A 26,590-nucleotide genomic window follows, 5' to 3' on the forward strand; every position below is an offset into this window, starting at 1 on the left:
TGAGAGGTCGAATTTGAAGGCGAATATGCGCCGCTAGTTGAGGCCAAGGCATCTGACTTTGAGGGATCTATTAAATTACCTGCGGTTGACATACGCGGAAAACAGATTAGGATCAAAGAGGTCCCAATTAAATCTTAATCATAAAATCTGTGATAAAGTAAAGTATTTTATGAATCCTTAATAAAATAACCTTTTTTATACGTGTTGCATATACAAAAATACGGACATTATAAGTAAAAAAAAAATTATCGGGGCCTCCTACCCTAGCTTTGGTATAGTGTAACTTAAATATTTGGATTTTGGACGCATTATGGTTAAACTCAAATCTACTGCAAAATTTCAAAAAAAAAATTTCCAACAATACTCACAAAGAAACTCAAAAATTTTCAAAGGAAGTAATTTATTATTGGAGTGAATGGTTTCTAATAAAATAATTGAAATAATCTTTAAAAATGTGTTTTGGCACGCACTATTTATATTACATAAGAGTCATATATCTAATTAGGATTATCACAAAAAAAGAAAATAATATGGTTAATTAAGAAACATGAAAACATAAATTTTAATATATTACAGGACAAAATATATTGTATGGGAGTTTGTATTTTTCTTACTTCTTTTTAGTTTATCTCTTACTTTATCTATCAACCATCTGATCTTTCAAATTTTATTAAAAATACACCAATACTTTTCTTTTTTCAGCAGCTATCCACCAGAAATTTATAAAGTATATCATTGCTCCACTACCGTCATAACTCTAGGAGAGGATTTTATAAAATATAGACACAGAGCCCATCAGAAATTTATAAAGTATATCATTACTCCGCATTCTTACGGTTTTTTTTTTTCCGTCATATTTCATAAGGCCAATGAATAACTTGAGGAAGGAAGAATTCAACACATACTTGGCTGCCAAAGCACTTGTTTCTTAAAGGCAAGCACAAAATATAAAGGGGTGATTGTACACAAATGTGGTCATTGAAGAGCGCATATAGGGCAATTCCTCGACTAAAAATGAGTCTTTATGGAATATTCAAATATATATATATATATATATATATATATATATATAATGCTTAAATATATATCTAGGATGTTTGATACTGTGCTCGAAATAGATATTAGTAAGTTTAAGTGTCTATTAATGTTAACTGAAAACTGACTGAAATTAATTCTTAGTGGGTTTATCTTTTTTTTTTTCATTTTGATGGAAAAGCAAATCTAAGATATGCTTATTTTAAAGAAGAAAAATTTGGCAATGGTGTTTCCATCGTGGAGATTATGATGCTTGAATACAGATCTAATGAATTTACATAAGGATTGAGAACAATTAAGGATCATTATTCTACTTAAAATGACATTTTTTTGTCTGTTAAAGGTAAATGATAATTTTATCATTCTAAATTCAGTAAATTTCTAATGGGGTTACAATAGCAATGGAGTAATGATACATTTTGTAAACTTCCGGAAGATTATTGCTAAAAGAAAAATGTTACTCCTTTATATGAAACTATATTTTTTTGGTTAATGCAATTCCATATTTAGTAAATCGGTGCATTATTTAATACAAAAATGACTTCATTTAACAAACCTAGAGGAGATATTTTATCATGAGTCGATGACCTATTTGATTTAGTTGTCTGTTAAATTTCTAGATTAGAGATTTGGAATCTGGAATCGGATTCTTTGATAGTATTTTATGTCACATTTTGTGTGTGGGAACAGGGGTCCACAATAATTTGGGATTAAAGAACATGAGTCTAATTCCCAAAGATAGTTGGGCATCAGACTCTAACTCTTATTCTTGGGAGTTAGGACTGACTAAAGTACCCCCATTTAATTTTCAACATACCAAAATTACCTTCATTTAAGGTCTAGCGGTAAGTGAGAGTAGCCGTTTGAGTCTCCATTTGAGATATGGGGACTCAAAAATTTTCCTTTCACAATTAAGATCTAATTGAGTGGATGTAATCTTTTCTTACTCACGAAATGTGAATAGAGCATAGATTATTTGAATATTAATGAGGGTAAAAATATGAATAATATTTCACAATGTTTAATGTAAACAAGTCTCGATAGTCGTTTAATTGTACATACCAGTGTCAAAAAAATACAAAAATATTAATAGAACAAAATTGTAATCCCTAACTCTCTCATCTGCAAACCGAACACCTCCAAGCCTCCAACAAAAGCCAATAATTGACAGTTGGGTAGTAGCATCAACATTGAGCAATAGCTCATTGTCATCAAAGGAAGCAAAATCGCCACAATGACATCGTCAAAGGTAGCAACAACATCGTTGAAGAATCAAGCCGCTATCATGATCACCCTCTCCAATCGCCTCCGATGATGATGATTATTATTGTTGATGAGATTGTTGATAGTGATGATGATTGATGGTGATAATGATTAATGCCGGCGAAAATTAATGAATATTATTGTGTTACAGGCAAGCTACTTTTATTCTGCTTGTGTCTTCTTATCTTGCCCTTGCACTTAGAAACATTAACAGTTGGCTAATTTGAGGAAGCCAATCCCTTCAATATGTAACACCGGTGTTTCTTTGATATAATGATTGATGCCTTCATTATTCAACCATGGCTTATTTATACAAGCCAAACAAAGCAAAACAGTAACAGGAATGAGACAAAATAATCCCTACCAATCAGGAATTGGATACTTGACAAAGTAAGTTGATAATATCTCAACTAACTTAGACTTATTAAACTATACTACTACTTTAGACTTGTTCAATTGGACCAAACATGACCAATAACTTAATAAGCATATCATATTGATTGCGAGATTGTTGATAGTGATGATGAAGAAGAAGAAACTGATTTCGATGAGGATGGTGATGATGAAGAAGAAACAGATGAAATGGCTAAGTGATTCGGGAAGAAGAAGCTAATTGATCGAAAAAGAAGAAAAAATTATTATTGTTGTTGATGTTGTTGTTGTTACTAATAATTAAAAATAACAACATTTTTTAATAATAATATTAATAACTCTAAAAAAAGAAAAAAAAATCATAATAGCAATTATTATAATAAAGAATAACAATAATGTCAATAATTAAGTAAGGATATTTTACTAATTTGAAACTATTAATTTTAATTACAAGTTAAAGAAAATATATTAATTGGAATACAGTTCATTCTGATTTCGTTTCCTTCAACTCAAGTTAATAATTTATTTTAATTTTTATTTTTATTTCTCATTTTAATTCTATTTCATTTCAATTCTATCCTGTTCCGCTGCAGTTGGCTTAGCCAAGGGAAGGAGACCTAGCTGGGTACCCGCGGGGTTGTATTGAGAAAACATAAAAATTCAAACCCAAATAATATTTACCTAAAGATAGAAAGTGCTTTGGAACAGGGGACTTCTGACTTCGTAAGCATTGTTGAGAAGATAAATCTTAAAATATTATCCAATTTTGGGATTAAACAGAAAATAACTTTGAATTGATAAATTTTCTACGCTCATAAGTAACTTCCTCAGGTGGTGACTGATATAATCTGACAGTTGCATGCGGGGAACCCTAGAACTTAAAAAAAAAATCATAAGGGAATCTTATTAGCAATAAATATGGCCTTAAATAGCCAGTTGACCAATATAATTTATCAAAGACAACAAGTCTAAAAACAACCATATATACTATAGATTAATGATATAGTCACAAATTCTTTTATAAATTTATTTTGTATAAACTGATGTGGCATTAATTCATTGATTGAATTAAATATCTATTGGCTCACATAATTTATTTTTATTATTTTATATTTTCATTCAACCAATGAATTAATGTCATATCAGTTTGTGCAAGAATTTATGATTGTATCATCACTCATATACTATAATGGGTAATTCAAAAGCATTGGTATAATTCATTGAATTTTCATGACCATATGTTATCATTTATTAAAATTTGAAAGTCTAAACACACTTCGACCATTCACAAAAATAACAATTTATACATACAGGTTTATGTAATAATACAAGTACTGAATTCAACGATTAATTCTCAGATAGAAAATGATTTCCCATTTTATAAAAGGGTGGGGCTATATGCACTCTAAAAATTTCTCTGAATACTCATATTTTTATAAATATTTTCATTACAAAAATACCCATAATATAAATTACTATTAAAGACACTTTATTCTGAGTATATATAATATTATTATTTTGAACGTTCATTTAAGGCACTGCAATTAATGTTTAATTTTCTTACTATTTTAAATCTTAAATTTTTTCTTTCAAATATCTCAAATAAATATTTACAAAGGAAACTCAATATGTGAAGATTTTAATTTTAATGAGGCATGTGTGATCCTAAATTTCTAATTTACAACACAAATAATCTTTCTTGTTTTTCCCCTTCCCGATGGTTAGGTAGTTGAATTGATTGCCCTCTAAATTTGGTGGAGTTGAAGATAATAGGATGTTCAAGTATTGAAATTCAACTTTAAGTATAATGTTATGGCTAGCATGTGTCTTTGTGTTCAAGTATTGAAATTTAGTTTTGAAGTACAATATTATGGGGAGCATGTCTCTCGTTTGAAGGGTCCTGAATTCAAGTATTGAATTTCAATTTTGAAGCATAACATAATGGCTAGCATGTGTCTCGATTGTGGGGTCTTGAAACTACATAGAATAGATTCTTAATTTCTAGCTGAGTGTGTTCTTATCATCTCATATGTGTGGCATCTGTATTCTTTTGATAAATAGGCAGCGATCATTGCTTTAAATTATTCTACAATTTGTTATAATAAACAGGCGTAGTATTTACAACTTGTTTTAAAATATCTTATGTTTGCGTCTGTATTCTTTTACAAATTACTTTAAAATATTTTAAAAATATTCTTTCCATGGGAAGAACCAACAAATGGTTTATTCCACTTGTCGCCGAGGTGACAATTGTTGTATGATTTATTAGCCTACCTTTGAGTTTCACGGTGAGACTTCAGTTTGCGACCAGCTCCCATACCACGTGTTTTGCCCATGATTGCTGAGTGTAGTTAATCAACTGGTACGATTAAAAATTTCATCTTCACTTCTCTTCATGATTTTAAACTTTGAATTTGTGAAGAAAGAGCAAACAGAGTCCTTGATTTGGCCAAATGATATATTGTTTAATTGATTTATTTGTTTGAGTGTATATAGCATTTTCATATGTGTGTAGAGTAACTAAGATGATTAATTTAAAAAAAGGATTAAGTGAGGACTTTTTTAGTATTTTAAAGAGTGTACAAAGTATAATTCACTTTTTTTAAAATTAATAGATGAGTGCACATAGTAATAGAGTGTTCAAAGTAATTTTTAGAGTGCATATAGCCTCTCTCTTTATAAAATCTATCTTTTTGATTTGATAAAAAAAATAAAATCGAATATCCATGGAATAGAAATAAAAGGTGCAACATGCTGTTTTAGTTACAAATGCTATTGAAAATGATGTGCATATTGTTTAAATACCTCAAGATTGTTAGTGGGCTTTCATTTAACCCAAAAGCTGCTTTTTGGTAGCCTGTCCAACCTGGCAACCATTTGACCTTAGTGAGTGCTAGGCGATAGCTTTCCCTTTCAATCTTCAGCTAAATGATGGTACGGAATGCGAAGGAGCTAAACGGGTTCACCGTTACCCATTCCACAAATTCGTTCGATTTGGAAATCAATTGGGTGCATTTAGTATATTTGGGTAGATGGGAAATTGGCCCCCGACCCAAACCCAATTCAAAGCCCAAAACTTCATGAGAAAAGGTTTTTTGACAGGTCAAAATGGCCCCGGCGGTCTGGCTTTTCCCATTAATGGGTGTAAATTTATATATCACGCTCTCCTGTAGGCAGTAGGCTTCGGAAAGTTCGAATTTAACTTCCGCATAACGTTTGCTCTCATTGTTACTTTCATTTCGGTAATTGTTGGACTCACTTCTTCATCTGTTCACGTTAATTTTATTCGTCTAGCACTTGCTTAAATTTGTTTATTTATCTTCTCAATTTTACTCTTGCAGCGAGTTAAAAGTTGAAGACTTTTTGTATTCGAAGAAGCATGAAGAGCCATGAATCCAAGGTGATTTCAGTAACATGAACGAGGAAAGAAAGAAAGAAAGAAACACTTTGATTTTACCTTAAGCAACCAATTAAATTAAGTACTTCATTTGATGACAGTGTGTTTGAGCTAGTAGTTAATGCTAAATGTAATTCACATGCTCACTAATGATATGTTTGCTTCAAGAGCCGATTTAAATTACATGTTGAGGAAGAATAAATTACAGGATAATGTTGATGTTCAGATTTCTTGTAGCCCCAATTCTACACAATTTAATTTTTTTAAAATTCATGTTAGGTTCCAAATTGCGATGTATATATAATTTTTTTCGTTTTTTTAATAATTTTTAGAGAAGTTGGTTTGTGATTTTCAGTATTTTGTTTGCTTATTATTTTTGGTTCTATTTGCTGTATGTTTTTAGTATTGGTTTTGAAATTGCAGATGCCGAGAATGGAGGACATACTTAACCTTCCGGTGCAAGATCCTCCATGTGTAGAGTTTTCTGCTGCTAATTTAAAGTGGGTAAAAGTGGAAGGTGGTCGCCAAGGTGGGGATGATATTGCTCTAATCCCTTTTGCCAGGGTGGAAGAATTTGTGAAAGGGGAATCTTCTAATGCAGAATGCCCTGCTAGCTTCCGCATTGAGTCTAGGAGGAAAAGATCTGAAGGGAGCATCAGTAAACCAAGGGTTGATGGTTATCTTGAATATACACTGTATGTTGTTTATTTGGTACATAATGAACCCTTTAAGTTGCCCTAAACAGAAAAAAAAGAAAAAGTCAGTTAAAGGCCATGTTTAGATGATATGCCATCCACCAACATTTAGGTAAAGCAGTCCACTCTTTTAGGTTGTCAATAGCGAATGACTGAATGTTGAGCAAAATGTATATTCATTTTCCTCAAAAGGCCAAGCACCGCTGCTCAACAGCACAAGCATGCATAACTTGCAACAGTCAGAAAGGATATTTTACTAGTATTAGTGCCTAAATTTTACCCAAAAGGAGTTAACTTGGTATTATACTAATTGTCTTGCTGATTTGGCAGATACTGGTGTTCGTATGGTCCTGAAGACTATCGGGACAGTGAGTCTGGTAATGGGGATGGCTCAAATGTTAAACCTGCTACTGGAAAGGGGAGTAGGCCGGGAAGACGTCACATGATGAGAGGTTGCCTTTGCCATTTTACTGTAAAGCGCTTGTACACCCGCCCCCTTCTTGCTCTAATAATTTATAATCAAAGAAAGCATGTAGACAAAACAGGGGCACCGTGTCACGGGATTCTTGATAGAGATGCTGTAGGAACAAGAGCTATGTATGCTCCCCGAATCTCGGAGGATTTACGCCAGAAAGTGATGTCTATGCTTTATGTTGGAATATCTTTGGACAACATAATTCAGCATCACATAGAGGTTGTGCAGGGGCATGGTGGTCCCCACAACCGCGATGACTTTCTTACTCGAAATGATGTTCGCAATATGGAAAGGGTCATCCGTAATTCTTCACATGAATTACATGTAGATGATGAATGTAGTGTAAAAATGTGGGTACAGCGGCATCACAAGCATGTTTTCTTCTTCCAAGATTACTCTGTTTCAGAACCGTTTATTTTGGTAATACAGACAGATTGGCAGCTGCAACAGATGCTCCATTATGGAAATAATGGTTTGATGTCCTTCCATTCAACATTTGGCTCAAAGAAACTTAAGGTAGTTTGCCTTTGTTATGATATGTTAACATTTAGTTTCATTAGCCCAGCTTAAAGCAATTGATGATGATTGATAATTTAATGAAGCTCCTATTTCTTCCTTTGACAGTATCCCCTGTCTACTCTGCTCGTTTTTGACTCGTCCCACAATGCAATTCCAGTTGCCTGGATCATTACTTCCTCGTTTGTTGGTCAATTCGTCCACAAATGGATTGGTTTGCTTGCTGAAAGAATTCGTACCAAGGATCCTAGATGGAGACTTAGTGCCTTCTTAGTGGACAACCCTTCTTTTGATATTTCTACAATTAGGTAACACCTTATTTGCCTTCTAAGTTTGTTCCAATATATATATATTTTTTAAAAGAAAGGCAATGCAATGCCTACATCATGCTGGCAGAGAGAATTTTCAATGTCGGATCCTACTATGTGTTTGGCATGTTCGTCGGGCTTGGATAAAAAACCTTTTAAAGAAATGCTACAACGTTGAAGTGCAACAAGAGATGTTTAAGCAATTGAGCTGGATTTTGTATTCCTCTAGAAGTAGCCCAAATTCTGTGGACACAATCGAAGAGTTCATGCAAGTATTTGTTGATCAATGTGCCTTTATGGATTATTTCAAGAGCCAATGGCTACCACATATAGGTTCGTCTTCATTTATTTTGTTGATTGAATTTTGTATGTGATATCTTTGATTATGAAATATAACCAATCTTGTAATGTGTGAAAACTGGTGATCATTTGAACCATTTAAGTTTCTGTCAAAGACAATGGTCCTGAGGCATTTTCATATGTTACATTTTTTCTTCAAACATTGAACTAAACATTTTTCTTGTCTTCTAGAATTGTGGGTTACTGGCATACGTTCTCTCCCAGTGACCACTCCAGAGCCCCTTGCTGCAATTGAGACGTATCACCTAAGATTGAAATCCAAGCTCTTTCATGAGCAAAATGTTAATTTCTGGCCCAGAGTTGACTGGTTGATCCACACCTTGACAACTGAATTTCATTCCTTATATTGGTTAGATCAATATAGTATGGAGACTGGGTATTTTGAAAATCTGAGAGATGACTCTTTCTCAACCAATGCTTGGTCTCAGGCATTGCACATTCCAGATGTCAATGTAATGTTAGATGAGCAAAATCTCCAGCTTGCTAAAATCATCTCACAAGCCGACAGAACCCTGGCATATACGATTTGGAACCCTGGTTCGGAATTCTCTCTCTGTGATTGCCCCTGGTCAAGGCTGGGAAATGTCTGTGAGCATGTGATTAAGTTGGCAATGGTATGTAAAAGTCGGCAGGTTGCTAGGCCGTTGTTGGCAGCTCAAGTTTATAGGCAGGCATTGCTTTCCCTTCTGCAGAACCCCCCGGATGATCCTCTTGTTCTTGAGTATGCTATTGTACATGCAACACGCTTGCAACAGGACATCAAAGGCTTGGAAGAATTGTCCAATAGTGGGCTGCTTCAGCCATTACCTCTTGAAGTCAACCCTCACATGGCACTCAATCATCAGCTGTTCCCACGTCTTCCATGATTGGCCTCTGAAATCTGGATGAAAGGTTTTCTGCTTGAAGAACCAAAGTTTCTAAGAGATTGTGAATTTATATGACTTGCATGAAAGCTAAATTTGTTTTGCTTTATGCACTGTTCCAGGTCTTTTTGTAGAGGCTGACTTTTTGCTGGTAGACCATGCTTTTCATTGGCTGTGAACTTGAGAATAAGTCTGCTTCTTCATACCTAAGGAAACCCAAGCACTTTGTCCATGTGGACTTCATGCCTTGGAGGTATATCCTTTTGCTTTACTTTGGCTTTTCAGTTAACTGCTTCCTCGAGTTCAGATAAATTATGCAGTTTAGCCCGTCTTGATTCTATTTGACTAGTATGGTCTTTAATTGCTCTTTTGCTAATGTTCTTTTCTTTTACAACTCTCCTTACTGGAAAGTGGGTTAACCTTTTTGGCTTTTCGCTGCTGAGAATTGACTAATGAGGATCCATGGTGCTCATCTTTCTTTCTACTAATTTATTGACTTTGGTGAGGTAACAACCGAATTTAAGCTTTTGATTCTTATGATGTATGAGCTGGAATTGATTGGTAAGTATATGAAAACTTACAGTCAGTGGACACCTCATATGGAGGCCTTAAAGGCATGGTCCAGTCTTTTGAAAAATTTGCACTAGTCACTTCTCTTAACTGAGATAGGGGATCCAAGGCGTATGCTTAAAATGAAATAGAAATTGGCTTAAATTATTTTTTCCTAGAAGTGATCTTAGATCATTCTACTTTTTCAATTCTGTCTATGTTAGTTAATTATAGGTGGAATATCAAGCCAAATATAAACTGGACACATTTTTTCATTTGAATTTTTAGAGTAAAATTGATAGTTTGTCTGACAATGGAAATAAATATTTCTGCGGAGACCAAAACGTTAAGATATTTATATCTGGAAGGTAATCCATTTCGAAAATCACACAAAATCAGTGTATTGCTATTTCGCATTTGAAATTTAATGGAAATATATGTGTGTATGAGGATCGTAATAGTTTATATCACTTAATCCTAGCTGGTCCTAATTCTGGTGTTGAGATAATTTTTTAGCGTCCCCCCATATGTGATTATGGTCCTATATTCAATGTTAAGATAGAAGTTATAGCAAGCTTCATGGATGTCTCACGTCTTCAATGCCTTCCTTTACTGAGCTGACCCTAGCAAACTGTGGTTGAAACTGGAAATTTTTAGGTTATTTATTTGGGATGGATTTCATTTTGGTGGGTGTTTCATTGATTATGTAGGGAAGGGGGGAGAGGTGTATGTAAAAGAATACCCTGAGAAGAGGCTAACAATTATGTCCTTAGACTTGGAGATTATGATAGCTTCTATCTACAATGATAGATGATTGGTCTGGCTGTTCTGGCAATCAAATAGGTTATGAATTCTGCAATTTTGTGTCTCTTTTGATGTGAAGCTAGATCTTGAAATCATTAAATCATAGATTAATTCATAAACCTTTAGTTCTTGAACTACCAACCTTTGTTGGTAGGCTGGTTACATGAGTAACAATTTAAACTAATAGAGGTTTTTGTGCATCACAAGAAAATCATTTTCTTATTGATCAAAACGTAGTATCAGCATAGAACCAAATGTGAAAAATGAATACAGCTTCTTTCCTTGTAATAGCAGAGTTTTACTTTTTCAAATCTGTAGTGCTTTTTCATTTCTTTCCATGTTTAGGATGCTTTTTGTCACTGTGTTTTCATTACCATTGTCTCTAATACCTTGTAACATTCTGAAGCAGAAGCATAATCATTTTAAGAATATATTGTTGCTGATGTTGATTTGTTAATGCAGATGAAATGGTTTCAGGACAGAGTTGTAAAGAAAATGATAACAAATAAACTCATTTTGTTCTCATGTTCCATCTATGGCTATAAACATGTGTTTAATGCTGCCTTCAATGACTTTTTGGCTTTTATAGATATCTGTAAGTATGAAGCACAGTCATAGAAAAGAAATTGTGATGTAAAATCAAGGATAATAGGATTAAAACCAACATAGCTAAAAATAATCTTTCCTCTTTAATTACATTTCCTGCAACCTATTCTATATATATTATGTTTATTAAAAACTTAAAGCATTCATGACGATTCAATTAAATACGAAATTATCCCCTCACTTTCTTCTTATCTGTTCTTATCCTGATTTTATCACATGCATTGATCTTGGATAATTAATCATGCTTCATTTGTTGCTCCTTGTTTTGGCTCACATAGCTTGTTTACGGTGAAGGAAAATCCAAGGCAATGCAGAAGAGTTCGTTACAAGTAAAATGTATCAAATTTCAAGCTTTGTGAAGGGAGGTGGAAGGAAAAAGATTCTGAAAATAGTCAAGGGAAGTTGGAAGGAAAATGTTTCTCAAAATAGTCAATAAAACAGCGGTGGTGGTGGATATGGATATGGGATTGCAGTAATTGATGGTAATGGCCCATCTTATACTGGAGCTGGCACTGGTGGAGTGATGTAAACTGGAGGAGTTGGAGATAAAGGAGGCGGCAGTGGCAAGTTTTGGGTGGGGAGTGGTGGTGATTGCCCCTCACATGGTGGAGGAGATGGTGGTGGCAGAGGTTGCAGCCGTAAATTTGGAGGTGGAGGAGGTAAAATTGGGGTTGGAGTTGGTGAAAAAAGAGGTGGTGGCCGTGGAGAGTGAATGCAATATGTTGGAGGTGGAGGTAAAGATACAGGGACTGGTGGTGGTGGTGGTGGTGGTCGTACAGGAGGGGGAAGTGAGTAAACTGGTGGCTGTGGCGATGACTGACATTTGAGAGTGTTACAGTATACTAGCCTAGACAAAAACATTCTACACTGCAATGTTGATCTCTGCCGTGGCTTATCCCTCAAACAGTTCCTTTTATCATCAAAACCTTGCAAATCCAAGCAAACTGGTGACTCACCAGTGAAGAAGTTATAGTCAAAGCTGAAATTCCTCAGATTTGGAAGTGAACACACGCTGTCAGGTACTGTCCCTGATAACATATTGTGTGCCACATTTAGCTGTTGTAAACTTGTCATTTCTGCAATTGTATCTGGCAATTCACCCATCAGTTTATTGTAGCTCACATCAAAAACTGTCACATTCTTGAGCAACCCAATTTCCTCAGGCAAACATGAATGCAACCCATTATTTGTCAGAATCACTTCATTTAGAGTTCTTGACATGTTTCCAAAACTCAGTGGTAAGCATCCGTGGAACTTGTTGTTTGCCAAAACAAGGACAGAGACGGGTGAGTTCCCGATATTGTCAGGTAATTCAAATGAAAACCTATTATTGTTTATGAAGACGGCATCAAGATCTTTGTCAAAGAGAGCTTTAGGTATCTTACCTTCAAATTCGTTGTAACGAAGATCGAGGAACTTAAGTTTCGGCAAACCAAGGACTACGTAAGGAAACTTCCCTGCAAATCGATTGTTGCTAAGATCAAGCTCGAAGAGAAGTTTTAGCTTGTTGAAACTCCTTGGCAATGTGCCACAAAACCTATTTGTGTTAACGTGGAACAATGCAATATCTGCAAGAAGTCCAAGCTCTTCGGGGAGGTAGCCGGCAATATCCCCATGGTTTAGATCAATGCCAGCAACGGTCCGGATTGAATGGTTGTCAAGAGCTTGAGCACAGAAGACTCCAGTATAGTTGCAGACATAGCATCCCACCCAGTTGGATGTTAGATTCCAAGGATCCGAGATGATGGCCTTTTTCCATGCTTGGAGAGCTATGTAGGCACTTCTAATTCGTGAATTCTCAAATTTAAAGGAAGGTGGTATTCTCCCAAACTCCCCTCTACCACCATACCGGTTTCTATAATATAAGAGTTGTCTTTGTTTGATAAATGCAGCTTCTGCTTCTAGAAATACTCCATTGTTAGAAACAGAGAGCTTTTCGGCTGTGACAAGGGTAATGAGAGTGAGAATAGCGAACAACGGAAGAATTATATTAATCTTTGGCCTCATCACTCACCTTCGAACATCTATATATGAAATGGGATTATTTCTTTTTATGCTTTTGTATGTTTTATTTCAGATCTATCGAGAGGAGATTTTGGAGCTGAAAAAATGTGGGAAAAGTTAATAGTAGTATGAAGATAAATACAGCTATATCACAGGAGTAAAAGCAGAATGAGCTCTGTTTTTTGGTCTTTGCTTGCCATGGTAAATCGGCTTTATTTTCTGGTCAGAAGAGAGTTAAATTCATTTTTAGTGAGCGTTTTTGGTTGTCAATTTAAAGAAAATGGAGTTGGTAAAAAGCATTAAGCACATGTGATGTATGTAGATGAAGCTGTTGATGTTGTTGTAATTTTGAAAGGCTAGTATTAGTCTGTCAGTGAGTGGCAGTGCTTGCCGGAGGCTGGTGAATGCTTCTGTTGACCAAGGACAGCTTGTATTCCGGACCATTTTGTTCGCCGCTTCTAACTCTCCTCATTAACTAACTGTACATCTCGTCAAAGCTTTGAGCGGGAAGTGCTTTCGGAGTGGCCGTTTTAAAAGTCCTTTTCTCTAATTTTATTCAAGTTAAGAAAATCGAAATCATTTCCATTTCTTAAAGATGTGGGAGTTATATTGGTTTTGCATTATGGTTTGATTTTTTTATGAAGTACCAAATCCAGTTGAGAATCAATCACCTACCTGTACTTGGGTTTGGGTTTGAGGAGTTTTACCCATCGGTCGTTGGATCTTTTTTAGAAAACTGGTGCTTTTAACACCCCTTAATATCCTGATAAAACCTCTCTACTTATATAATTACATTTAAAAGCAAATTTAATCTAATCAAACTATTTTTTTTCCCCTCTTCTGTTCAAATTATAGAACCATCAACAGTGTTTTTTTTTTCCAAAAAAAGAAAACCAACTATCAATTTTTGGGTTGCAGAAAATTGTATAGTGATTCATTTTTCTGCTTCCTTGCGAATTAAATTATATGAATGTGTGAAGGTCTTTAAAATAGAATTTCATTTAAAAGTTTTAAACTAGAATATAAAATATACTTAATTCAAATTAATTATTGGCATTCAACTCATTTTCACTCGGTATTTAAACAGAGAAAAAAAAATTGTAATTTTAATGAAAAAGAGGTTTTATCAGATATTGTGGTAGGGTTTGAGAGTAAGTTGTAAGCTAAACACACACATTTCAATTAGTAGTCAAGAATATTTCACTCACTCCCGAACATCATCAAAATGAAATGTCACTTTGATAACAAATAATACAGGATTATGGAACCTCAACGCACCGTTCATGTGAGGAGAATATATCTTACATGCATGTAAGATAGGAATTGCCCATACTCAAAAGAAATACAAGAATATTGACATAACATTTGGTTTAGAACCAGAAATAAAGGAGTAATGAAGTCGCACGTGCACGGGCTAAGCAATCAATCGGTGTCGTTCCTTTGCATGGACAGAGCTGGACTGGTGGTGCGTCGCGTCTAGCTATTTTACGTACGCAGTACGCTTCAACTCGTACAACTGAAAATGAAGAAAGTGACGTAACAGTGGCAGCTTTTATCAAAAGTTGAATAAGAGAGGTGCGCGAACGGCGGGCCTAGACTCTCTCTTTCATCGGTCAGGACTCAGTAGTCGGTCCCCTTGTGGTTCCGGAGTCCGGACACAACACAAAGCTTTCTTGATTTCTCTCCTTCCTTTCTTTCAAAGTAATTGATTCTCGGAGCTGCTTAAGGACAGGAAAAAAAAAAGAAAAAAAAGAAAGAGTAACTCAAGTCAAGGCCTTCAAGCGTTTAAACTGAGAGGCTAATTTTGGATTCAGGTAAGTAATGTTGGAATTATATGATCTTCCACAATACTAATATCCCTAGTTGGAGGGAATGCGAGTAATTGTTTTGTATTTGATTTGAAACTAGTTATATATTGATTTAATTATAAATTAGAGTTGAATAAGTCAAATCTACATGCGATTTTTATTATTTAAGTTGGATTAAATTATAAGAATATGGATGACTAATTCACATTAAATAAAAAAATTGGGTGACTAATTCAAATTGAATTATTAAAAAAAAAAAAAGTCTATAAGAGAGACATACAAAGCATTTAATGAGGACTACTATAAGAATAAAAAGAAAAGAGAACAATCGACTTGTTCTAACTATCGCTCTCTATTTCTGTCTCATATTTTCTTCATCAATTTACTTTTGTTATTCTAAACTGTTGTGTTTAAGAGTTCAATCTCACAACAGTGTCGTTGTCTCTTAGAGATCAAACCACTTTATTTGTCTTTTTTGAATTGGAAAATATTCCTTTGATGTGCGGAAATTGGTCTCAATGACAATGTTTCATGCATGCCTTTGATGATTTTGGGTTTGTTGGTTAGTGTTGCTATTTCGACTGATTTTGGAATTCAAAGAAGCAATATTAACTCGTATTTTCAACAAGTTTTATATGCTAAACAAATAAAAATATTCTTAATCAAGTTATAAAGTAGTTATTGGTTTTTTCTTGAAAAAAATTGACGGTTGATTAGTAGTATGTGTTAAATTATTTTTATCCATTAATCAATCTTTGCTCTTATTGCATTTTTTTCCCCTAAAGTTACACTAAAATATAATTTCAAGAAAAAACTTACACTAATATATACAGTTAAATCTCTCTATACTCACAATGTTGGGACCAAACTAATTTATTATTATGAGGAAGCTATAACTTAATAGAGGTGTAGTAAAAAATTGTTAAGGCACATGTCAAATCCAATGTATAGATATTGTTAAAAGAGACATACATAATTTCAAAAATATAGTAAATGTTTCTACATATTGTTGCAAATATGCAGAATTATCATAAAAGTTTTAAAACTTTTGCATTCTTTTTAATGTTTTTCTCTCATTTTCTTACTATTCTATATGGATACAAGCTCCTTTAATATAATATAAGGTACATTTTTTGCAATATATAAATAATTATTACTACGTGGAGGCAAGATCCTTAAGAAAAAATTTAAAAAAATTAAAACTTATTATAATGTAACATTTATTCTTATTTATAACTAGTCTAAGTTAGGACCAAAATTTTTGTGACTACACGAAAGTTATTCTTATATAAAGCATTACTTTAGAGAGGTTTTACTGTATTAATATTTATAAATTAGTATTTATCATACAGTTTATCATTGCGTAGCTTCTAACTTTCCATTGTGTGTAAAAAAGAAGTTGCATTGTGATATATGTCAAGTCCACATTATGAGTTATATAGATAATATGTTATATATATCATTTCGTTATTTTTTAAAATTATAAGTTTATATTAAGGATGGGGTTATATTCACTCTAATTACTACTCGAAACACTTGTTTACTCTCTACACTCGTATTTAAAATTTACAAATCAAAATTTTACTCTTACCACCATTTATAATTCTAAATATAATACCGTTTCTAATTTGCACAGTTTGAAAAGGACCGTTATCTGTTTTTCTCACTCGGGTGGTTTGGAGAAGAGCTGTCAAATTTCACACTTGAAATAATTTATGGGCAGTTAGCTCTAGTAATTAATAATCTACTCAACTCATTTTGTTATTGCATCTCAACCGAAATTTTCATCTGTGCTAAGCATTGAAGCCATCCTATTGTCGTGATTTTTCTTAGTATCGCTCCTAAGCATTCTCATTGGAAACACTTTCAAACTCACAAATTCCTCATCAACTTTGCTAATATCCAAACTTTTTTTTTAAAAATAAACATACCCTTTCGTGGATTTATTAAAACTTAGTATTGAGTGTTAATGGTTTGTAGAAGAAAATGTTGGTAAGGAAAATGAGGGTAAAATTGTCTCATCGTATCCTTGTATTTCTCTCCTAATATTTAAGCAGTGAATCTAATAAGTCTATATCAATAATTTAATTTAAGAATATTTACATGATGAAAATTTTAACTAAATTTGAGAATGCATAGACGCTCGTCCCGATTACTGTTTATTAAAAGCTCCATGTCCAAAAAATTTTGACTCCCACGATAATTATTTTAATATTTCAACTTGCATCTCCGCCTTCGGCTTCGAGAATAGAATACAATTATTGATCTCCATGATTAGTTTAAACTTATACCTAGTTAATATTTCAATACGGCTTTAGCCCCCACAAATCTTTCACCGGCACGTAATCAAATCAATGATTAAGGCTTACGTTGTGGCCACCCAACAAACACGTATTATTCTTTTTAATGTTAAAAACTCATATTACGTTGCTTACCCGAATCTCGGCTAGCTTTCTTGATTGATGCGAAAAATATTGATTATTGTGCCACGTAACGCATGTCTAACAAGTAAAGCCATTGTTTATAAGTAACCTCTTGTCCCATGATTAAGATTGAAGGAGTAAAACTTATCAAAAATTATAATCTAAATCAAATCAGGACCCATCACGGCCGACCAAATGCCCATCACGGCACCACCCTTTTGTGGACCGATTCTCATGTGATAATAAAAAATAATTTTAAAAAACATATAAGATTCACGTACCAAAATCCGATGCCATTAACGTGTCACTTTCTTAAAGATTTTTTTATTGTTTTCGCAAATTTGCAAGCCTTCATTCATCAGTTTATTTCAACGGATAAGCATTGAGATATGAGTAGTCAAAATAGATATTTTTAACGAATAGTCAAAAAAATTATGATTAGAAACAGACAGTGTTGATTCAATCGATCTTCCCACGTCATCAAGTAACTGTAGCCTTTAAAATTAGATCTCCACTTGTCAGCCAGTCGGGACACGTGTCAAACGGCAACAACTTCGGAGGTGGTCATTACCACGCGTCCGGTCACTATTCGTTTTGCAATAAAGAAGAATAGCTGTCAATCACATCATTCATGCCAATGTAAAGCCACGGGCATTACCTTAAATCCTGGGCCGTTCAATTTCCGTCGCAGAATCGTCTATTATTTCGCTTCTGATTCTGGAAGTAGATGTTATGTCAGCAACGAGCCACCGACCTCTGCGCCCCGCCGCCTACATTTGGAGAAGTTATTCTTCACGCACACTCACAATAACTACACAGGTCTTCTCCATTTTCAGCTGTTGATTCTATTTTTCCCACTTTCTAACGGCTAAGATCCTGTGGTGTTTATATTTATATTTATTCTTTTTTGTTGTCATTCTAGAAAATCTAATTTTGTTGGCATTTAATAATTAATTCCTTTAGTATATATATTTTTTTCTACATGCATACATAATGATAATGATAATAATAATAATAATAATAATAATAATAATAATAATAATAATAATAATAATAATAATGATGATGATGATGTTGATGATAAAAAAAACAAATGTTTTTCATGTATTAAACGTGGAAAATTTTAAGTGAAAAATATTACCCAATGATAATAAGCAAGAAAATTAAAAACATTCTATCTAATAGTCTTATTAAAACGCACTAATTAAATTTTTTTAGTATTTAAATAAGAAACATAATATTTAACATGAGAAAATATTAGTAAGGAGAAAATATTATATTATCAAATTTAAAGTGATAGACATTTTTTGTGAGGTTGTGTGTTTTAGGATCATCCTCGCGAACTACATTGATGGACGTTATCCTTAAATACGTTAGATGTCAATTAAGTTTTAAAATCTCAAAAATAAAAAATTATTTAAAATGGTCTAATGTATCTCATAAAGTACATGCAACAACTATGTGGGCACATTTCATACCCCTTTAATTGTAAGCTCGAGAACAAGATTAGAAATATATTTAAAGAGAGAAAAAGAAATGCGACTTTTTTCTATTGACACGATTACTATGTTATATTTTATTTTTTAAATAAAAAATATTTATTGAAAAAAATTGACTACTAGAACACTACATTTGAAGACTTTATACTCGGCAACAACATTATCACCTCTAATTGTTATCTTTGTTTGTAGTGTGTTCTCGAAGAACAATTAATAAAGAAATTCCATTAATTGATAACAAACACAATATTAAACTTTTAGAGATGCTAAAATTTTGATATATAGATATAGTGAATTTCTAAATCAGGATCCTGACTCTATTAAAATAGGTTAAAAATAAAAATGAAATTTAATATAATATAAGATGAAATATACAGCATTAGAGTTTATAGTTTTTTTTTTATCTTTTAACTTGTATTTTATTTTAACATGGTAAAAATTTCAGGATTTAAACATACATACATACATACATACATATATAAAATTCAAATACAATAGTTATTCATTTTTTTTAATAAAGAATTATTCTTGGCATTTGAAAGGATGACCGTTACCCTTTCTAGAATTTTTTTTAAACTTTTTTCACGAAAAAAAAAAACCACCAAATTGGCAACCAAAGAAATAAATGAGAGAGTATGGTCCCGCCTCCATTGTATCTCCGCCTTTTCATGAAAACGGCTTTAGGATATTTCCAAGCACAGAGGGTATCTACGTAATTTCAGATGCAATCCTGTCAAAGATAATATCTTAGCAGGAAATGCAAACAAAACTAGGTGTCACATTTCACGCGCATTTCGCTTTCTTCTTCACAAAGCAAATTTCGAAGTCTCTCGAAGGCAAAGCATACGATCACGCGTGTATAAATATATTTATTTTCAAATAATCACTTAATTACACACGCATATAAAACGATCACATTTATGCACGGCTCAAAGTGATTTGCATATTTGATAAGAGGGTTTGGATCGGAGCTCCGAGTGTCTTTCGGATCTCATCGTACATTTCTCCGATTTGGATCGGCGACGTCAGGATTAAAGTTCGTTATTCACATAAATTTACATAACTTTTATGTTTACTTTGATTCTCGTTCTTTCTGCGTAAAATTTGATAATATTTTTAGGTAATGTATCATGAAGTGATGCAGCTTTAGTTACTTTATGCGTGTGATATACGTTTAAATGAAAAGAATCGTTAAGAGCTGGGTGCTGTTTGATCACCGAGAAAATTGTGGAAAAGAGGAGGAAAAGTAGTTGAGATCATACATTTTCTTGTGTAACTCCGAGAATTCATAGAGTTTGAGTTTGTTTCTGAATTTTTAAAGTTGTCGGTCGATATTATCGAGAATATGTTTGATCAAGCTGCTTTTCCTCTTGTCTTTTTTTCGTTATTTCTTAGTAGCCAAACAGAGATGTAGTGATGTAGATTAGTTTGATTAAGCTGATTAATCGGTTCTAGGTGACTGAGAATATCTGAAAGGCTGAGAGTTTTAGTTCTTGTGTCTTATTTATCTTGTAGATTGATGTGCATGTCAATCTGTGTGATAAAAATTAGTGTATGTTTATCTCAAATTTGATTGTGTGCATTATGTGCATGGATAATTTTTTCTTGTTGGCTTGCTCTGTGTGATGTCAATGTATTGCTATGTTGTGTTGTTGCAAACGTTGATGCTTTTGGGTTATGACAGCTTTGAATGCTTTTGTTCTTCATTTTGTTTGCTCTTTTGGAGAAATTTGAATTTGCGTTCAGAGGTTGATTTACTTGTGTTTGGATGACACCTGTTTTTGTGTCATAATTTGCTGGTATTTTGTCGCCAAGTGATGATATTAGCTGTGTGCGGGTGTGCTTTTTCCATCTTAGGTGTTACATTTGTAACGCTTGTTGAAGGTGAATTTCGTGTGTCATTATTGAATCTCAAATGCACTCCTAGTACGCTGCTGCTAGGTGTCAGCATACAAATTTGTTTTGTCTACCAGTGTGTGGTGGTCTCAAAAATGAAAAAATTTCAACTTTATAATATATGATGAAATGTCAGTGAACAAATTGGGGAGCCTGCCACTGTCATGATTTGCCATCAAAGGAACTTAGAGAATCAAGTGGCATGGCTGCGACATCTGCTTTGGAGATAACTTGCTTTCTGTGAAGAAATATAACATAATTGAATAAAATAGAATTTGTGTAAATGCAAAAGTTTTTGCATGATAGGAGGTGCATTATTTATATACAAAGAGAATGTAACAGCTGTTTATAGAAATTGGGAAGGAAATCCTAACTTTCTAATGTGGTGGTGCCTTGTGAATTTGTAGCCACCATATTGATCCTTCAACTAGTTCAGGCTGTTGTGAGATACTGCTGTCTATGGGTAAATTTGTCCCACGTCCAGTTGTTTGACAGTCCTGAATTGGTGTGGTAGGCTGCTACTTCATTGCAATTATTGATATGGTTTTACCTAGCCATGCTTTTGTCCGTGAACTTTGATGCTCATCAAGTGACCTTGAGGGGCTGATTCTTGGGTATCTTCCTTTGTGGCCACTAACTGTTATTGCCAGAGTATTAAAGAAGCAACAGCTTTAATTTGAGAAGGGGCAGGTACCTGGTTTTGCTATACTTTTCAAGTATTATTGAGGACGGTATAGCAGTTAGGTCTGTGATCTGAGCTTGCTGTTGCTTCTATGCAGGATAGGCAGTCCTCATATTAGTAGGAGAAAAACTTCAAGGCTATTGCTGATTTAAGTTAGTGATATGTTTTTACCAGCACACTTGAGTTATTGTAATAAAGTATGAAGCTAATGTAGGAATTCAATGCATGTTTTGTATTTATTTCATAAGTTGCTGGTATTCAGGATGATCAAGGATGATGGATGCCATAGAGGCATAGGCAGTTGCTGTGGTTTAGATCTCTACAGCCTTAGTCTATATCAGTGTTGGAATTGTAGGCTACAGGAATTAACGGTTACATTTCTCATAGTTTTGAACCATATGTTGTGATCAAGAAAGAAGCTGGATAAGACAGTCTGCCAGTTTCTAGGTTTCAGTATTGTCTCGTCTTATTCCCCGCACACTTGGTGAAACCTGAAAACTTGAATATTTCATGTTTATAGGAAAGCACCACAGGTTTTATGGTTCAACCACATCCAATAGTATAGATGCTTTTCTATTTTACCATATTAGAGGGTAAAAAGGTGAGTGCATTTGTGAAAAATTCAGTCTTGATCATGTTGTTCTTTGGTGCTGCCTCCTCTTTCAAAGCTTACTTGCTTCAAAATCTCTTTTCAAACTCACAACCAGTGCTGTGGTTGCTCCACTAGCTGGGGATGGACTAGATTCATTTTCCAATTAGGTGAACTGGTTTTTGGCCATTAGTGGTGGGTTACTTGGGTATGAAAATGCAATTCTCCTGTTATTTTAAATATTAGGAGAACTGGCTAGGTTTAACTGGACTGAATTCTTACTGAAGAGATGCCTTTCAACTTGTATGACTGTCTGTGGTAAGTTCAGTTCTCAATGGAGACTTGGTGCAGAGTTGCAAGTGGAGGTAGGCCTGTCCTTGACGGATCAGGACAACACATTTCTGAAATTTCACACACTTCCCACTATATTTATATACATCTCAGTGCGCATTTGATTGTGTGATCTATTGCTTTTACCATAGGTTGGGACATCTTTTGGTCATTTCAAGTATGTTTGGAATTGGTTCCAGACTCTCAAGGAATCAAGTCATCATGCACATGCTATTTGCTCATTCAAAGCTGGAGGCTTCAGAGTTTCCCAGTGCTGAACTGTAGTTTTTATATGGGAGTCTAATTGATCTTCTTGTTTTGATGAATCCTTCTCTTGGAGTTATGCTGATTGGAGCTGTTCAACGTTGGATTATGTTGTTGCTGATTTCCATTGGTCTGCAGCAGTGTAGAAGAAAGCAACAATGTCATGGAGTGTTTGCCTGGCTTGTTCGTGCCAGAGATATGTTTGAAATTTTAGGATTTTTGCTAAATATGTACATTTATGCAGGTGCTTAAGGCTTTTTTGCCTGCTTCAGATGTCCATCAATATAGTAGTTGCTATGGCAGGATTGGAAGTCCATCATTCCGGCCATCAACAATTTGAGCCAATGAGTACATCGTGCAAAGCAGATGAAATTTTTTCTACACCCTCATACTCTCATCTGGCAGATAGAGAGTTTTTGGTAACCGAAGAATCAACTAATCATAACGGTTCGACCGAATTGCTGAGGAAAGGATTCATGGAGTATGGGTATGATTTTCCTTAATCTTATATGGATATCTCCCATTTCTTCCTTGGTTAATGTTATATGATTACGTGCAGATGCCAGCACTATCGAAGACGGTGCCGCATTAGAGCTCCCTGTTGCAATGAGATCTTTGATTGTCGTCACTGTCATAACGAGGCAATGGTGAGCTTTTCCTTACCTATGAACATTTTTTAATATTGAAGTACATCTTTTTTAAAAATTTATTATTTTTGTTTGAAATAATAAGTTAAGAAAATCTATTTCAAAATACTGATTTCACTGTAGTGATTATAGGTTAACATTTCTTGTTAATGGCAACTTTATTTTGACCCAACTGTCTGAATTTTATCTTGTCAAAATCTCTTAATAGGAATTGTCAACTGGCTGGTTCTCTTTATTTCCTAATAGTAAATGATTTTTTGATGTGCAGAACAATATTAATGTTGATCAGAAGCTTAGGCATGACATTCCGCGGCATGAAGTCAACCAGGTTGATATCTTCCTCTTTCGTGGTCCCTTTTCATTGAATTTTTTTTGTAGTGGTTGTAGCACCTGTTGGTGAGGAAGTGTGCGCTTGTCTGATCCTTTTTCTGTATTCCAGGTGATATGTTCACTCTGTGGCACTGAACAAAAGGTTAGTTCTAGGTTTCATTAATTGTGCTGGTTTTTGGGTTTTTTTTTTTTTTTTTCGATCATGGTTTTGTAATGGACTGCTACAAGGGTAATAGACTTCTTATACTTCGAGGAAGCGGCTGGCCGGTGGAAGATATTTTCTGATTTTAAGCTGTAGAAACAAACACAGGATCTATCCTAAGTATTGCATTCCAACCCACCCTCCTAAATATATTTTTTGATGCTGTTGTCAGGTTCAGCAAGTTTGTGTTAATTGTGGTGTATGCATGGGTGAATACTTCTGCGAGAGTTGCAAGCTGTTTGATGATGATGTGAGTAATTTTATTATCTTTCAATAGCTATCAATTTGAGGAGATTATCTATTCTATCAAGTTTCTAAGCTTATTTATGCCCTTTGTTAATCATCTTACTTTTGCTATGCTGCAGACATCCAAGAAGCAATATCATTGTGATGGATGTGGAATATGCAGGTTTGTTTATGTGCTCCTTTTATTAGCTCATCATTTTGAACCATTCTGGGGATAATTACTGTTTGCCTTAAAGAATTGACTTGGAATTTTCCTCTTGAATTCATAATCTTCCCTTAGTTTTCTTCTTATGTCAAGTTCTTTTAACATGAATTTTTAATCCGTCTCTCTTTTAGGATTGGTGGACGTGATAATTTCTTCCATTGCAACAAGTGTAGTAAGTAATTGATCTCTCATCATTCTTTATTTATTCATATTGTTCAAGCTGGGTGAAGTTCAGCGGTTACATCGCGACTGGCTAATTATTTTGCATATTTGTGCCCATTATTGTTTTTCTTGCTGTTTAGGATGCTGCTACTCAATGCTTTTGAAGAACAGCCACCCATGTGTAGAAGGTGCAATGCATCATGACTGCCCTGTCTGCTGTGAGGTAATCCATTATAACTTCCCTGTAGCAGAGCAAAAAATAAACTAGTTTTACTAATTTCTTTATGGATGCTTAACTGCAAGCATAATGGAAATCATTATTTGCAGTATTTATTCGAGACAAGACAGGATGTAATTGTCTTGCCGTGTGGGCATACCATACACAAAAATTGCTTGAAGGAGATGCGGGAACATCATCAGTGAGCGTCCTTGCTCTTACATTGTGTTTTGCCTCTTCCCATTTTTTTTGCTTTTATTTATACTGTGTATATTATCTTTGACAGATATGCCTGTCCTATCTGCTCCAAGTCAGTCTGTGACATGTCCAAAGTATGGGAGAAATATGACAGGGAGATAGCGGCTACTCCAATGCCAGAAGCTTACCTAAATAAAAAGGTCTCTTTCTCATATGTTTCTCTATGGTCAGATGGATGCCTCTCTGTTGATAAGATTCTGACAGCAACTTTGATTTAACAGGTTTGGATCCTTTGCAATGACTGTGGTAAGACCTCTAATGTCCAGTTCCATGTGCTGGCTCAGAAGTGCCCAAACTGCAAGTCCTACAACACTCGCTTGACCAGGGGCTGAGCAAGTGGCAGTATTGTTAGCAATGATGGTGACGGTGACGGTGACGGTGACAGGAACTCTCTGTTTGATGTGCATGGGTTCGGGTTTTAATTAATCTTTTCAACCATCTCAGCCACAGTCGTTACTCATTATGGGGTAGTGGCTGCATCTACAACTTGCTCTGTGGGGAGCAGTTAGTCTTCCTCGTGGTGTTTCTAGTCTAGCTCGTGGTGTTTGAATCTGCTCATGGTGTTGTTTTCTGTCTTCTTGTTTTTCATTTCATTTGTTCTTTGTTGTATGTTTCCTCAAGGCAACTGATGTAAATAGTCATAGCAACTAGCTCATACTGGTGCTGGGATGAACATCTAACTCACTTTGCAACTAATTAATGTTTTTCCTTTTTAGTTCATTTAGTTTTCCTATATTTCACTTGGTGAGTATGGTTGTGTGCGCTTATTTTGTTTTCCTGTATTGCCTGTGTAGTCCATATTAGTTGCCTTTGCAATGAGCTACAGTCTGCACGAGTGTGTGTCGTTATGAAAAGTAGTTTCAGGAGCATGTGTTATGAGAATAGCCGGTTTTTGGATTGATCAGTTTTTGCAAGTTTTAAAGGTTTAACTGTTAGTTTGTTTAGTGGGGTTCCTTTAGTTTAGGGGGAGATGCGCGGGATACCCCATTTCCTCTAAAATACTTAATATCTTAAATTATAACACTTTTAAATTTTACATATATATATTTTAAAAAAATTAGAGAAAATATAAAAATAATCACAACCAAATATAAAACTGAATTTATATTTTTAAAGTTAGGGTAAATAATTGAGAATATTTAATTTTAATTAATTGATATATAATTAATAATTTAGTAGAAATATTTGATTTTTTTTATATTAGTCAGATAAATAGTTGAGAACACTTGGTTTTAATTAAAATAAAAAATTATCTGGATAATTTTTGATTTTTTAAGTAAGCTGAGTAAAGAATTGAGAATATTTGATTTTAATTTAACTTTGTCTAATATTTATTTAGTAAAAAATTTTGATTTTTCATTGAAGTTTGATAATTGGTCAAAAATATTTAACTTAAATTGAAATGATTTTTTTTAATTAAGATAAAAAGTCAGTATATTCGACTTTGGTTATGTTATTATATAAAAATTATGAGGAGTTTTTTATGTTATGATTAACGTAATGTACACTCACACATAATAACGGTATCTATTGGTGGGATTCATCACTATTACTGTGTGTAGGCGTACGTGACGTGAATTGTAAC

General features: G+C 34.1%; 3 protein-coding genes across 8 annotated transcripts; 2 read left to right on the top strand and 1 right to left on the bottom strand.

The window, feature by feature from the left end:
* Window positions 1-5,848: 5,848 nt before the first annotated feature.
* LOC18055072 lies at window positions 5,849-11,346 on the top strand. 4 transcript variants are annotated; one of them, XR_002903816.1, is made up of 9 exons: window positions 5,849-5,912; window positions 6,012-6,070; window positions 6,491-6,762; window positions 7,093-7,753; window positions 7,862-8,061; window positions 8,117-8,394; window positions 8,593-9,312; window positions 9,407-9,537; window positions 11,100-11,346. XR_002903816.1 is itself a non-coding variant. In XM_024177376.1 (8 exons), the coding sequence occupies exons 2-7, from the start codon at window positions 6,050-6,052 to the stop codon at window positions 9,285-9,287; spliced, it is 2,127 nt and encodes a 708-aa protein (XP_024033144.1). In that variant the 5' UTR covers window positions 5,849-5,912; window positions 6,012-6,049; the 3' UTR covers window positions 9,288-9,312; window positions 9,407-10,004. The 4 variants fall into 4 exon arrangements, 3 of the variants coding, with proteins under 3 accessions (XP_024033144.1, XP_006450581.1, XP_024033145.1); XM_024177376.1 differs by lacking the exon at window positions 11,100-11,346 and having other exon boundaries at window positions 9,407-10,004; XM_006450518.2 differs by lacking the exon at window positions 11,100-11,346 and having other exon boundaries at window positions 8,150-8,394; window positions 9,407-10,003.
* A 385-nt stretch (window positions 11,347-11,731) lies between these two features.
* Window positions 11,732-13,945, bottom strand: LOC18055073 (leucine-rich repeat extensin-like protein 4). The gene has a single exon (XM_006450519.2). It carries the CDS (start codon window positions 13,248-13,250, stop codon window positions 11,739-11,741), a length of 1,512 nt encoding a protein of 503 aa, XP_006450582.1. The 5' UTR covers window positions 13,251-13,945; the 3' UTR covers window positions 11,732-11,738.
* A 5,788-nt stretch (window positions 13,946-19,733) lies between these two features.
* LOC18055074 (probable E3 ubiquitin-protein ligase RZFP34) lies at window positions 19,734-25,725 on the top strand. Of its 3 annotated transcripts, none has more exons than XM_024178246.1 (12): window positions 19,734-22,509; window positions 22,627-23,225; window positions 23,298-23,385; window positions 23,654-23,713; window positions 23,825-23,857; window positions 24,090-24,167; window positions 24,283-24,326; window positions 24,500-24,540; window positions 24,671-24,753; window positions 24,858-24,949; window positions 25,034-25,145; window positions 25,227-25,725. In XM_024178246.1, exons 2-12 carry the CDS (start codon window positions 23,011-23,013, stop codon window positions 25,335-25,337), a joined length of 957 nt encoding a protein of 318 aa, XP_024034014.1. In that variant the 5' UTR covers window positions 19,734-22,509; window positions 22,627-23,010; the 3' UTR covers window positions 25,338-25,725. The 3 variants fall into 3 exon arrangements, with proteins under 3 accessions (XP_024034014.1, XP_024034015.1, XP_024034013.1); XM_024178247.1 differs by having other exon boundaries at window positions 19,734-21,563; window positions 21,653-23,225; XM_024178245.1 differs by having other exon boundaries at window positions 19,734-23,225.
* The last annotated feature ends 865 nt before the right edge of the window (window positions 25,726-26,590 follow it).

This window comes from Citrus clementina, unplaced genomic scaffold (genome assembly GCF_000493195.1).
Source record: "Citrus clementina cultivar Clemenules unplaced genomic scaffold, Citrus_clementina_v1.0 scaffold_1, whole genome shotgun sequence".
NCBI lineage: Eukaryota > Viridiplantae > Streptophyta > Magnoliopsida > Sapindales > Rutaceae > Citrus > Citrus x clementina.

Coding starts and splice junctions, on each gene's coding strand:
- LOC18055073 (XM_006450519.2), bottom strand. CDS start 13,250: ATGAGGCCAAAGATTAATATAATTCTTCCGTTGTTCGCTATTCTCACT.
- LOC18055072 (XM_024177376.1), top strand. CDS start 6,050: ATGAAGAGCCATGAATCCAAG. Junction 6,071..6,490: donor TGAAGAGCCATGAATCCAAG/GTGATTTCAGTA, acceptor TTGAAATTGCAG/ATGCCGAGAATGGAGGACAT. Junction 6,763..7,092: donor GGTTATCTTGAATATACACT/GTATGTTGTTTA, acceptor CTGATTTGGCAG/ATACTGGTGTTCGTATGGTC.
- LOC18055074 (XM_024178245.1), top strand. CDS start 23,011: ATGTCCATCAATATAGTAGTTGCTATGGCAGGATTGGAAGTCCATCAT. Junction 24,541..24,670: donor CTTCCATTGCAACAAGTGTA/GTAAGTAATTGA, acceptor CTTGCTGTTTAG/GATGCTGCTACTCAATGCTT. Junction 24,754..24,857: donor ACTGCCCTGTCTGCTGTGAG/GTAATCCATTAT, acceptor CATTATTTGCAG/TATTTATTCGAGACAAGACA.